This window comes from Mastigoproctus giganteus, chromosome 8, assembly GCF_048544385.1.
Source record: "Mastigoproctus giganteus isolate SK-2022 chromosome 8, ASM4854438v1, whole genome shotgun sequence".
In the NCBI taxonomy this organism is placed as follows: domain Eukaryota; kingdom Metazoa; phylum Arthropoda; class Arachnida; order Uropygi; family Thelyphonidae; genus Mastigoproctus; species Mastigoproctus giganteus.
In genome coordinates this window covers 211,265,348-211,280,527 of record NC_143582.1, presented here as the reverse complement: position 1 = coordinate 211,280,527, position 15,180 = coordinate 211,265,348, and the positions used below count along the sequence as shown (strand labels likewise).

The following is a 15,180-nucleotide window of genomic DNA, read 5'->3' as shown; positions in this document are numbered from 1 at the left end:
AGGCCGCACCTTGAGTACTGTATACAGGTCTGGAGTTCTCATTTCAAGAAGGGTAGAGCTGATGGAACGAGTATAGAGAAGGGCAACAAGGTTAGTGAACGGAATGAAGGGTTGCACTTACGAAGAAAGGCTTAAGTTTTGCAAATTACAGTGTCTGGAGACTAGGCACCGGCGAGGTGATCTGATAGAGGTGTACAAAGCCTTGAATGGTTTGAGCATGCTCAATGCTGATGGGATACTGCCTCTTGCTCAGAATAATCACCTGAGAGGGCATAAATTCAAATTGAGGAAAGACAGATGTAGGATAGATATGCGGAAATTTGCCTTTAGCCAGTGGAACAGACTTCCATCCCTTGTTGTGGAAGTTGATAGCCTAAATAAATTTAAGGCTCAGATGGACAGGTATTTCGAACGAACAGAGTGGTGAAGTGGAAGGGTTTTTTTTTTTTTTTTTTTGGCTGATGCTGCATAAGCTTGCTTTCTTGCATCATATGCGTCTACTAATGCTAATGCTAACATGCAAGACCTCAGTTTCCGTGATCAACAGTGAATATGTAAGGCACAAACTTGGCTGAAATGCATCACATTTCCAAATATTGTGTTAAAATTGATTAACACCTCCCATAGGAAATAGCAATTTTATTGACAACTTCATGGATAGTTTCAAGATAGTTAAACATCAATCAGTCTTGACCAGATCACAAATTCAAGTGACTAAATCAGTGGTTTTTGAAATTGAAAGGTGGCCAGAGCGAGAATTATCTTTGAGGGACATCTATAACTCTACAAACCACTGACCACTGAAAAGTCTTCAAATGATATATAGAATCTTCTCCAAAATCCATTTTTAACATTTTGTGGTTTTCTGTTGCACCTTTCTCTAATTTGAAACAAAATTTGATGCAAATGCACTACTCAGTAAAATAATGGATTTTAAAATGTGATGAAACATATAAAACATCTATTGTGCTTCAGCCTGATTGCACATGTATTAAACACGAAATTGTAACAGTAGAGCAAGTTGCAACTTGCTGCACTACTACAATTTCAAGATACAATGACACTGCACAAACTTTTTGATCACACCTTGTATGTGGTAATATGGCATACCTTTTAAACAATTTTTATTATTTTGGACAGAATTTATTTTTTTTATGTTAAATTTTATTTAAAAAAAAAGCTTATTTGATTAAAACTACAAAAAAAGTTTTGGTTATCAAATGTTTCTTATACATTATGACAGAAAAAAAATTACCATGCTTTTCAAGAGGTGGATGTTCAATATCATATTCTCTAGGAATAAATTCAGCTGGAACAGGAGGCTGTCTTTTAGGAGGAGGTTCATATATCTTACTACGGTGTGCAGTCACATATGGTGATGGTTCACTAACTCCATACTTATTTTCAACACGGATGCGGAATTTGTAATCTTGACCAGGACGAAGACCTCTCACATCACACAACGAGTCTTTAATTCCTGATAACAATGAAATATAATATATTACAAAATTATTTATATTACCAATCATTACATACTATTTATTTCATATACTTTTTTTAGTGATTTTGTTAATACATTAACAAAATCATTAAATTAATTCCAATAATTAACAATAAAGACAACTAAAAAAAGAAATAAAACTGCCAAATACTTGAATCCTTTATTCTGGATAGAATTTTATCTGAAATATTGTTAGAAATTTACTTAACCATATCAAATATATAAGAAAAAATTTATTAAATCATTTATCCATATCATTAGCAATTCACAGTAGATTAGATTTCAGCTATTTGCATGAACATAGCCGTTTTAAGGGTGATGATAATTGAAATCAGTGAAATAGAATCTTCAACTAATAACACTAACCAACATGATTTTTACCTCCAAGAACTTGAGCTGTTGAGGGCACAACACCTCAACCCTTGCCTACATTGGTTTGCAAATTGGGTGGTCACCTCCAGTATACTAAGTGCCATTCAGGAGTTACATGTGGGGGTTATACCCATGGTTACAAACAGTCCCACCATCATGAAAGTCCAAGGAGAGGATTTGGCTGTCACAGACCAACCAGACTTTGCCGAAATTAGGTCCACTTGACTTGAGTGTCACCCAAACGTTTGGTAGTATCCAAACTTTGATACTACATACGGTAGTATCCAAACTTTGATACTACCGTATACAAACCCCTGACCATCAACCCCAACAGAGTTTTAGAACGATGGGAATCAGAGGTGAATATCCTCATCAACAGTTGGCTGAAACAAGGGAAGATCACACAGTCAACCCGTAATCACCTCCGTGCTTCCGGATGTCAGATCCCACGGTTTTACGGCCTACCGAAAGTGCACAAAGAAGACACACCACTGAGACCAATTGTATCCTGCTGTGGATCACCGACTTACGAGCTGTCTAAATTTGTCTCGAGACTTCTTTCTCCTCTAGTTGGCAAGACCACCCACACCGTCTCCAACAGTGTTGAATTCATAAAGAGGATTCGCACTGTATCCATCTCGCAGGATCAAGTTATGGCATCGTTCGACGTCATATCGCTCTTTACCTCCATCCCTGTGGAACTTGCCATTTCTTGTGCAAAACAACTCTTGGACAATGATAGAACCCTCAACGAAAGAACTGGTCTCACACCCGATGACATTTCCGCCGCCCTCAGACTGTGCTTAACAGGGGGTGCGATCATATTTAATGACTCAGTCTACCAGCAGATACATGGCACGGCCATGGGTTCCCCTGTCAGCTCAGTCACAGCAAACATCGTGATGGAGAAGTTAGAGGGACGTGCGTTTGCACACGCACCAGATCACATCGCCTTTTGGTGTCGCTATGTTGACGATGTGTTCGTGGTCATCCCTAGAGACTCAGGTCAGCGACTTCTATCATACCTCAACTCACTATCGCCCTTCATAAAATTCACGATTGAGCTGGAGTCGAACAATTCTTTACCATACCTAGATACACTTGTCCGACGTGAAGGCACATACCTGAGGACTACAGTTTATCGTAAGCCCATGTGTGCTGGCCAGTTTACCAACTTCCGGTCAGCACACGCGCGAGGCCACCTCCTCTCCACTGCCCGAACCTTGCTTACTCGCGCCTGGACACACTCCAGCTCCGCTGATGAAAGACGCAAAGAGGTCACTAGGGTCAAAGTAGACCTTACGAGGTGTGGCTACCCCATTGACGTCCTCGACAGGTGTGATCTACAGACACGTGACATCGTGACGACCAGCTACAACACCAACAGTGACGAGCCATCCACGAGGGCATTCATCCCATACTACCCCAACCTGTCACAACAGATCGGTAGAATCCTGAGAACGCACGGAATAAAGTGCATCCAACTCCCAGGCAAGAAACTGCGTTCTTTCATTTCCAACGTGAAAACACCTGTCCCCACCCTTCTGCAGAGCGGTTTGGTCTACCGCATCTCTTGCCGTGACTGCACTAGCTGCTACTTTGGAGAGACTGGACGTCGACTCGAGAAACGTCTCTCGGAGCACAAAAGAGCGATCCGTTTAGCGGATATAGAACACTCAGCTATCGCCGAACATGTCTGGACAACCCACCACGACATCGACCCACACCGCGATGTCGTGGTGGTAGACAGATCCCACCATTACCTAAAGAGTACCTGGTTGGAATCGTTAAATATAAAATCTTCGGATAAATCCTTGAACAGGAACAGTGGTTGCCAAGTCAACCCGATCACAGAGTCAGTAGTTCTATCATTGGACAAACGCTGGCCACGTCATCATGCGTCACAGCCACAGACGTCAACAAACAATTAAACCTCGCGTCTCACGCACCTGGCAGTGCACATCTTCATTCCAACTGCCATTCATGTATTTTTAATTCTGATGAAGGCTACCATATAGCCGAAAGCTCATATATTTCTTCTTTATTTGTACGCTCTGTGTGTAACTATAATAAATTCCTCAAAATACAACAGTATTTTCATTTTCATAATAACACAACAGTCTGCTCCTATGACAACACTTCTTAGAGTAGACCTTATTTTTAGCCTTATCTGAGTAAGGTAATTTGATTTAGATATATTGCTCATATCCCAACTTGTTGCATTTTTACAGTCACAAATATTTGGCTAAATAAGCCTCAGTTTTTTCCTGCTGTTGTCACCACTGTCTTCTAAGCATACTGTAAGTCCCAAGAATTAGGTATTTAAGTAAATATTGCCATAATCACTCAGCTACTACTTTCTTGTGCAGACAGTCAGTATGAGCAGATAATTTTGTCAGTATTGCATGTGTTAAGCTACCGAGTGGAAAGAAGTGTTTCCTGAACTTTCTAGGTAGGAATTTTTTTTTTGTTTATACATCATATTTATATCAGTGATTAGCCAGGTTTATTTCAAAATTATCTCTTAAAATTTTTCTCTATTACTTGCATGATCAAATTAAAATATCTTTCTCTTTGGTTCTCTTAGACTTGAAAATAAATCCCAAAGCAGGTTAAAAATGTAGAGCGTGCTGCAAATTTTTCAATTATTGGGCTGCTTTTATAGTTATTATTTAGAATCAATAAACAATTTTTTACCAATATTTACATGGAGAGAAATGTTCATTTTAAACTTAAATATTATATTATTAGAAAAAGAATTGGTAAGGCTTTACAATCTAGTACCCCTTCCAACTGATCATTGCAAGGATTGATTGACATGCCTAGCCCGCTATGGTTAGTCTTAGTTAGGGTATTTATCTGCCCCCTTGCTGCTGTTTTTAAATCGGGAAGTCATTTTCCAATTTTAAAACAATGGCAAGGAGGGATAAACACCCTAAGACTAACCATAGCTGGCTAGGCATGTCAATCAATGCTATTTGCAACATCAATCGGAAGGGTTACCAGGCTGTAAAGACTAACCAAAGAATTAACAACTAAAAAAAAGAATTCAGTCTAAATTGAAGTAATTTTATAAGGCAGCTACTGTACATCCAATAAATAACATGTTTGTTAAGTTCCACATGGAAAGCATGAACATAGGCAGGTGTGAATGTTAAAAGGAGTTTAAGCCAACTGTGGAATGGAACACTGCCTTTGAACTAAAGGTTAACAGTATTTAGTAATAAATATATTAAAAACCAGAGAAAAAATTTCACTGTTGGCAGGGGCACATTGAAAACTTCAGCTTATCCCTTATTCTATATGATTGAGTCAAAAACAATGGGTCCAACACTGAACCTTAGACTCCACTAATAATGTTAGTGCTCTTTGTGGACTAATGTTATTAGTGGAGTCCCCCCAGGGTTCAATATTGGGCCCATTGTTGTTTTCTATATTTATCAATGATATTGACGAAGGCATATCAGGCTTAATGTCCAAGTCTGCAGATGATACAAAGGTTGGCAGGGTGGTTAATGACAGTATGCTACTGCAACAGGATCTAGAAAAGTTAGGAAGATGGGTTGAGAAAGAGTAATTGAAGTTTATCAATGACAAGTGCAAATACTACATAGCACATGGGTAGCAGTAGCCCCAGAGTAACATAACAACTGTGTAGTACTTTTTTACTACTCAGGGTAGTGGAAAATGAAAAATATCTGGGGAAAATTGTGCAGTCAGATATAAAATTCTCTGAGCAATGCAGACAGGCTGCCAAGACAGTTCATGGGGTTTTGTCAATGATATACAGGATGTTTGCTAACAGGGATAAGGAGATGATTATCCCATTTTAAAAAGCAAATGTCAAGCCACATCTTGAGTACTGCATACAAGTCTGGAGGGCTCATTTTAGGAAGGATGTGGAGCTGCTGGAACGAGAAGGGCAAGAAGATTGGTGAGCAGAACGAAGGGGTGTTCTTACCAAGAAAGGCTTTACTTCTGCAAATTGCAGCATCTGGAGACTAAGCACCTGTGAATTGATCTGACTGAGATGTTTAAGGCTTTGAATGTGATTGAGCAAGCTCAATGCTGATGGGATGCTTTCTCTTAGCCAGACCCCACATGAGAGGACACAAATTCAAACTGAGGAAGGAAGGAAGGTTGCAGAATAGATATGTGGAAGTTTGCCTTTAGCCAGCAAGTGGTTTATTGCTGGAACAAACTTCCATCTGTTGCTGTGGAAGTTGATAGCTTAAATTCAAGGAAGAACTAGACAAACTATTTGAGCAAATGAATAGGTGAAATGGGAGGTGCTTTTTTTTTTTTTTTTTGGCTGATGCTGTAAGCTTTCTTTTTTGCATCATTTTCCACTGCTAATACTAATTCTAAACTTTTTCTTAGAAATACAAATTCTAAACTTTTCTTGTAATACATAAATGCAATAAATATTCTCGACTGAATAAAATAATATATTTTAAAGGCTTTAGTTAAATTCACATTAGCTAATCTTTTTTCAATTCATTAGATAATCCTAATGCTATGGCTGTTTTTATTCTAAATATAATGAAAGAGATACCTTAGGTTATTTTTAAGGGGATACGTTATAGCACAAGTAGAAATCTAAGCAAAATGAATGGCACACTTTTTAATTATAAAATAAAACAATGATAGTATTTCGTTTAAATAAAAATATAAAAATACCTTGTTTATACAGTGTCCAGTCACCATCTGGATGTGTAGCCATTTCTATCTGATAAGTAACTGGCACTCTGTGTAAAGATGGAACTAAAGGCTTCCAAGCAAGAGTAAGGAAGTGATCATCCATGCGAACAATACGTGGTTTTGATGGCAAAGGTACTGGAGCACCTAAAACAGAAAAGATTTAAACATCATGATAGTGGTATAAAGCAATCAAATAAAGTTAAAAATTAAATAAAACATACATATCACACTTCTACTTGTAGAAAGATACTGATATAAATTTTAAAAGGTGGGGCTATGCTGATTATAAATGATTAGCAGGAAAATATATGTTGTATAAGTCTCATGCTATATCAGCTTGCTCCCTTGCATAATATTGCCAATACTAATAGTAATATCATAAAGCTGATGCAGACTACGAAAGTTTCAAGAAAAATCAATATCTAATATAAGTATTATGAGATAACAAAAACAAAGCTGGTTTGTTTGGATATTTTGATTAGAGAAAATATAATTCAGGCATTGATGTATCAACATGAAATATGCATAAACTGTGTGCTAATCTTAAAAGTCAGTTTGAGGTTGAAAAATGAATTTCCTGGTGAATTTAATTCTATTATTTCTGCTTGAGGTCTATTAACTAAGCATCACGGAAAACATTTCTTGTGACTCATGGTATTCAAACTGAGACCTTCTTATTTGACAGGCAAAGTTATCTGCTAAGCCACCAATGCTTTCAAAAATCAAAAGATAAAGAAAATAGATAATTACTGATGCTAAGATTTTGGGCATCATCTAATAACTTGGATTTTAGCAAGGCATTTAACTCAGTCCTGCATAAGAGGTTACTGTATTAGCTGAAACATGGAAAATTCTTAGATGGATTGTTGGATGGTTGCAGGGCAGGAAGCAGAGAGTTGTGATTAATGGTTATTCTTCAGATTGGGCTAATGTAAGGAGTGAGGTTCCTCAAGGATTGGTACTGGGACCACTTTTGTTTTTGATTTTCTTAAATGACATCAACAAAAGGATTGAGGGAGTGATGTAAAGATTTGCAGATGATATCATGTTCAATAGAGTAGTTAATGATCAGTGCAAAGCACAGCTTCCTCAGGGTGACTTAGACTTCAAAGATGGTCAGAAAAGTGAAAAGCTACCTTTTAATGGAGAAAAATTCAAGGTTTTCAACTTGGGGAATAGCAACCCAAAAATAATTCATACTCTTGGTAGAGGGGTTGAACTTGAAACTGTAGAGGAAGAAAAAGATTTGAGTTATTATATGGTGGGAAATGAAATTCTCTGAGAATTATAAACAGGCAGCAAGGAGGACCCATGGTGTCTTATCAATGAATAATCAAATTTTTTTTTGTAGAGATAGGTAGGCCATAATATCACTGCATAAGGCAATTGTGAAATTGTCAGACCATGCTTGAAATACTGTGTATTAGCCATATGGTGCAAGGACTTCCTTGCACCATATGGCTAATACTAATACTAGTAATAAATACGTATGGAACTGTGCCAATTCCTAGTATACTGGAAGTGATCAAATAGGTGTAAACCAATTTAAGCAGGGATCAAGGTGTGATATCAAAACAGACAGAGGAATGGTAGAATCTATGTAACATTAGGCAATACTAGGTGGTATATGATTCTCGTCATGCAATGCAATACCACTACTTTGCTTAAGTAAGACCTGAAGTGGTCAAAACTATTTTCTTCCAATGTAAAGCTCCAACCTCTCTCTCTCTCCATCTCTTCTACCATGCAGTATGAGCTATGTCTTTTGAGATTATGAAGAATATCAAGGTAAGATTGGTAACTATTTCAGAAAACAGCTACCTAAGGGTGAGGAATACAAAGACCAAAAAATTTTGGTCTTTGACCACTTCAAGAGTAGGAACTGGCTGCAAGACTAACAGAGAATTTTCAAACAGCTGAAGAGAGTGCTAGAATTAACTGAATATCCAACTGTAAAATTCCTAGGGAAGGCACTGCCATAAGCAACTATGTAGTATGTGTTAGGTTTAGAAAGAACATGAAAGGTAGAATTGCACGTTTGTATACTAATGCAAATTATACAAACATGTGCAATACAGTTAACAAATTTGATGAGTTGGACATACCGTTTAACTCAACTAACACTAACATAATAGAATTATCAGAAGTATGGTATAGATATACTAAATTTGAATTAGTAAATTAATAAGAGGAGTTTACCTCAATATAGTATGTAGAACACTTCCGTATGATACCCTCCAGAAATTAAAACGGAAAAAACGAAAAAAAAAAAAAACGAAAAAAACGACAACTTACCGGTACATTAAAGTAAAATATAAATAATTAAATAATCAATTTAACACAATTCAAAATCAATTTAAAACAATTAAAATTCAAATTAACACAATTAAAAGAATCTAACGAAAATATTCAAAACGATCGTTTTGAATATTTCTTATATTTCGTTTTGAATAATAATTAAAAGAATCTAACGAAAATATTCAAAATGATTGTTTTGAATATTTTCGTTAGATTCTTTTAATTGTGTTAATATAAGAAATATTCAAAACGATCATTTTGAATATTTCTTATATTTCGTTTTGAATAATAATTAAAAGAATCTAACGAAAATATTCAAAACGATCGTTTTGAATATTTTCGTTAGATTCTTTTAATTGCGTTAATTTGAATTTTAACTGTTTTAAATTGATTTTGAATTGTGTTAAATTGATTATTTAATTATTTATATTTTACTTTAATGTACCGGTAAGTTGTGTTTTTTTTTTTTTTTTGTTTTTTCGTTTTAATTTCTGGAGGGTATCATACGGAAGTGTTCTACATACTATATTGAGGTAAACTCCTCTTATTAATTTACTAATATTATTATCAACGTAGAACATACTGAGTATTACAGCTCTGATTCATACTAACTAAATTTGAATATACAATGTGTACAGAAAAAATAAAATTAAGGGGTAGGGTATGCTTTTTACCCAACAGCAATGGCACTACAAACTGTAACAACAAAATCCTGAAAGAGGCCTCTGAGGTCGGGAAAACTCATGTCTAAAAATATATATAAATTCATACACCGACCATTGAATAAAATTTTATATATAAAATTTATATTTTATATATAAAAAATTTTATATATAAATAATATAAAATTTTTTGTTGTTGTCATATTAAATTTTATTCAATGGTCGGTGTATGAATTTATATATATTTTTAGACATGTAACAACAAAGTGGTTTGGAGGCTGACAGATCTCAATATCTTTTTTATTTCTGAAGAGTGTGTTTTTTTTTTTTTAACGTTCTGCTTTGAGTAAAAGAATGCTTGATCTTTTATTAATGGATTGTAATTAAATATAGTTTATAATTTTTTTAAATGAAAATTTAAAAATTTTAAAAATGCTTTATACATTTTAGATCTTATTTTCAATTAAACAAAACTTTTATTAATTCTGCTGAATAAGAAAAAAAAAATCATGAAACAACTGCAACATGCAAGATAAAATAGCCTAAGTAGGACTCTGTCCCTGTCCTCAGTTAGCATTTCAGTGATACCAGATTATCATTCATTGCTAACAGAATGAAATTAATCTTAGGAAGATTAATTTGATTTTTTTTAGTAATTCCTAATTAAATCCAAACAGATGTATCCTAATCAGTATATAAACTTCCTCCAGGTCAGTATATGAATATAAAACAAGCATAGAATGTCAAAATTACACTGAAGTTTAAATCATTACAAAGCAGTTAGTTGCCTTCCTATACAAAGGAATCCTTATGAAGGAATTTGAGATGATCCCAATAAAATTTTAAGGTTGTTTAAAATATTTTATATGTATCTTGAAGTTTAGTCAGGATGTGTTATTAGAAAGGTTAACAAATGCTGCTTTACATAATCATAACTTAAAACATGCACTTTTTTCTTTTAAATTCTAATGTCACATACAAACAGCATGACAGGAGCATACTCATATGATTGAAAGTTGTTAACATGTCTTGCCCCTTCTATAAGAAATTTATTATTTAAGAAATTTTTTTTGTATTTGTTATAACCAATTAAACTGAAATTTTGTTATTCACCATTAAGTTCAGTGCAATGTTTTTTTCATAAATCATCACATAATAAAAGTAGCAGTCATTATCTCTTTACTCGATATGTGCAGAGAGAGAGAGAAATCTTAGCTGTTTTTTCAGGCAATGAGGCATACAAATGTATAAGATATTCACTCAACCAATTTTTATTAATTAGAAAGAAAATTTTATATTTTGCAAACTAAAGATAGTGCCTCCAAATTATCAGGAACAAATATACAAAACTTTTTGGATATTCCTCAAGTTTCTGTCAAAAAATGACATAAGAGTACTTAGTCAGGTGACAGAATAATAAATTCAAATATAGAATTTACTGTACAGATGTAGTCTAGTTATAAAACATGATTATATAACATGGTTTAATAGCATAATGGGTTGAAGCCTTGTACTCCTTAGATTCTGGAATGCTCCCTTGATTTGCAGTAATAATTTTTTTTAGTGGAAAAGGTGAAGGAGACAATAAGCTGTTCATGAGACCTATTGGCTGACCGGGCTAGCCAGGTGGGTAAAGTGCCTGCCTGACAAATCAAAGGTCGTGGGTTTGAATCCTGCCTCGAACTTGGATCAGAGTAAAAATGCAAAAACTTTGGGAGGTGCATTATGGCCACCGATGCACCAACAACTAAGAAAAAAAAAAAAAAAAAAAAGAGACCCATTAGAATTTTTTATTGGTATGTTTTAGTCCCAAAACAGTGACTGAGAATTAAAATAATACAGCAATGTTCAAACAATGTAAACAACTGCTAATTAAAATACAGAGTACATCATAATTACCTTTATTAAAAAAAATGGCATTACAAAATCTCTGTTGGTTTTTTGATCACAATAAACTGATTAGTTGTGCATGTGACCAAGAGACCAGCAGAGGTTTTCTGACATGATGCTGGTCAATAAACTAAATTATCATGGCATATGAATGTTTTAATGAAGAGTTAATTCTAGATGGAAATAATATGTGATATAAAAAATTCATTTCAAGTCATGATTAGAAAAATGCAAAAAATCAATGTTTGCATTATTTACACTATAAACTGATTAAATTGATGATCACCATTAAACTGCTTTTTAATTTAAATGATTCATAGTTATATAATTAATTATCATCATATTCTTTTTATTGTAAATCAAAGCAAACATATGGATGAAAATATTTTCAAACAGAAATGTACAAAACATACCTGTTTTTTTAAATTTGTCATAATCAATATACTGGTCACCAACTGGTCTTCTGGGATATTTATCCTCAATTGCTATGTTAGAAAAAAATTAAATCAAGGATTAAGTTACAATTTGTTCAAAGGTCCTTATTTCTGTAAGAAAGTGAATTTAAGTGCATAAATTCTCACTTAGCATTAAGTGTTTAATTATCTTTATAATATGAACTACCTATTCTTTTTTTTTTAGACTGTAAATATGATCATATTAAAAAAAAGACAAAAATATTATAAAAATCACTATTAGAAATTTGTGAAATTTCTTAAAAATTTTAAAGGTTATACTTAAAATTACCAACTATCTTCGACATTACTGCAGAGTTCAAGGAAGCCTAGAATAAGAAGCAGTGCACATCTGTAGAATAAGAGCTATAAGCTATAAGCCATTCCTCTGGCCAGCAGCAGGAATGGCTTATAGCTGTTTCTGACCTTTTTTGATACCCACTGTTTAACTTTGCTTTGGATATTTATTTTTATTTTATTTTGTTTATTTTTGTGTTATTGTTATTTGGTTTTTTTAGGAGCATTAGCAACTAAGGCCATATTGCTCTGATCATTCCCTGACCTTTCCGCATTCTTCATATTTGGTGGTCACGGGCTCGAACACTGGTCTAATCAAGAAGCGTGCGCTATGCACTGCTGCTCCTGCCCACCTGGCTACGGAGGCACCCTTATTTTTGTGATTTGCCCTTTTTTTTTTTTTTTTTTTTTTTTTTTTAGTGTATACATAAATCATGTAAACAGTGGACAAAATAAAGCTTCTTCTTTCTTTCTTCCTACCTATTCCTACTAATAAAGAGCAAATCCAGGCACAGGTTTTAAAATTTTTAGTTATATGATCCTGTCTTCAAAAATTTCTAGTCTATGATCACATTATATTAGGACTTTCATATAGTTCACTCTGGCTACAAAGAATTTCTAGTCTATATTTAAAGTGTGATTCTTTTTTATAAAACATTATCTTACCATACCAAATACACTCAACTCAGTGCTTGCTACCTTTGGCTTTTTTTCTCCAGTTGTATATAAATTCATGTAAACAGTGTACAAAATACACTGTTAATAGGGATAGTTTTACGCCTACTAATGAAAAACAAATCCAGGTTTCAAAATGTTTCAGTTATATGACCTTGTCTCCAAAAGTTTACAGACTATGATCTCATTGGATTAGGACTTCTAGATAGTTCATTCTGGCAACAGAATAAAGTGTGATTATTTTTTTATAAAACCTACCATACCAAATACGATCAACTCAGTGTCACCTTTGGTTTTTGAAGACAGCATTTCACAAGTTGTTCTTAAAGCCTGCATTTCAAAATTTACTCCAGTTTTATGTTTCCTTTTTTGAGATTATAGATGTTATCAGCCAATCATCAATGGGAAACCGTCAACTCTAATACTACTCAAATAGGCCTCTGAGGTTGGGTATATTCATATTACGTTCTTAGCGTTTTTTCACCAACCTTTCATGGAGTAAAATAAAATTAAAATAAAATAAAACAAAACAAATCTTGATAACTATATTTACAATAACCTGTATTTACAAAATTAATATACGTATTACAATATTAAAAGTATTAAAACACAAGATTAAAATGCATTAAAATATACTAAGTTAAAAGCGATAAAATCCCGTAGCTTTCAAAGGCTCCAGCCTTCTTCTTCAGCAGTACTCTCTATTATTCAGTACACCTTTAAATATCAGCAGGGTAATGGTAGGCATCACATGTTTCCATTCTCACGTGTTCCGCTCTCTTGCATTGTGGAACCGGAAGTGGCTCGAACGGAAGTCGTACGGAACCGTTCATCCTTTTTTAGGATAATAGTCTCTAAAAGGGGGTGAATCCGTACACCCCTATCCCTATTAATGTTGGTTGTAGAGCTGATCCGCAAACTCTCGAGCCACTTACGGTCCCAGAACCTATATAAGCAGGTTAATGGTACAGCTATGGGCTCCCCCATTAGCGCAATTATAGCAAATCTAGCTATGGAGGAGCTCGAGACCAGAATTAATGCTAGTGTTCTCCCTATGCGCCCCTGGAAAAGGTATGTGGATGATACGTTTACATTTGTTCGGAAGGGGAGTGAAGATCATGTGTTGAATATCTTAAATGGCTTCTCCCAATTCATACAATTTACATCGGAAGTTGAAGATGGAGGAGTTCTGCCGTTCCTGGATGTGTTGGTCTGTAGGGAAGACCAGCAGTTAAAGACAAAAGTCTTTAGAAAAACGATGTGTAAAGGGCAATATACGCATTATAATTCAGCCCTGACCAGCCATCATAGGAACAGTGTGATAAGAACGCTAATTAATAGAGCGAAATCACATTGCAGTAACTCCGATGATAGGAAAGCAGAGTATGAACGTGTCACGGCGGATCTTACTAAATGTGGTTACCCCCAGAGGATTATAGATAAATTTATTAATGAAAATCAGAGGAGAGATGAATCTTTTATACCAGTATCTACTGCATACATTCCCTATTATCCGGGCTTGACGGATTATATAACTAGAGTATTAAGAAAATATCAGACACGCTGTGTGCAGCTTCCGGGACGAAGACTGCGCACAGTTGTGTCTCAAGTTAAGGACCCCATTCAAAAAGAGGATGCTAGTGGGGTCGTATATAATATTAGATGCCCGGATTGTGGGGAATGTTATGTAGGGGAGACAAAACGTCGTCTCAAAGATCGTCTGGGGGAACACAAAAAAGCAATAAGAAATGCGGAATATGACAAGTCCGCCGTGGCCGAACATTTTTGGGAGAAGCAGCACCAGATCTCCCCAGACGATGCCACTATCACCGATCGGGCGCATAGGTTCTGGGACCGTAAGTGGCTCGAGAGTTTGCGGATCAGCTCTACAACCAACATTAATAGGGATAGGGGTGTACGGATTCACCCCCTTTTAGAGACTATTATCCTAAAAAAGGATGAACGGTTCCGTACGACTTCCGTTCGAGCCACTTCCGGTTCCACAATGCAAGAGAGCGGAACACGTGAGAATGGAAACATGTGATGCCTACCATTACCCTGCTGATATTTAAAGGTGTACTGAATAATAGAGAGTACTGCTGAAGAAGAAGGCTGGAACCTTTGAAAGCTACGGGATTTTATCGCTTTTAACTTAGTATATTTTAATCTTGTGTTTTAATACTTTTAATATTGTAATACGTATATTAATTTTGTAAATACAGGTTATTGTAAATATAGTTATCAAGATTTGTTTTGTTTTATTTTATTTTAATTTTATTTTACTCCATGAAAGGTTGGTGAAAAAACGCTAAGAACGTAATATAACTCTAAT

General features: G+C 35.0%; 1 protein-coding gene across 3 annotated transcripts in view; it reads right to left on the bottom strand.

Annotated features, from left to right (window-relative positions):
* Nucleotides 1-15,180, bottom strand: part of LOC150082242 (protein Obscurin-like) — an 865,351-nt gene that overhangs the window by 235,843 nt on the left and 614,328 nt on the right. For all 3 annotated transcript variants that reach the window (XM_090379203.1, XM_090379204.1, XM_090379205.1), the window contains 3 exons: nt 11,838-11,909; nt 6,554-6,718; nt 1,256-1,477 (listed from right to left, as the gene is read on the bottom strand). In XM_090379203.1, coding sequence (XP_090235329.1) covers nt 1,256-1,477; nt 6,554-6,718; nt 11,838-11,909 — 459 coding nt within the window. The remainder of the gene's footprint in view (nt 1-1,255; nt 1,478-6,553; nt 6,719-11,837; nt 11,910-15,180) is intronic.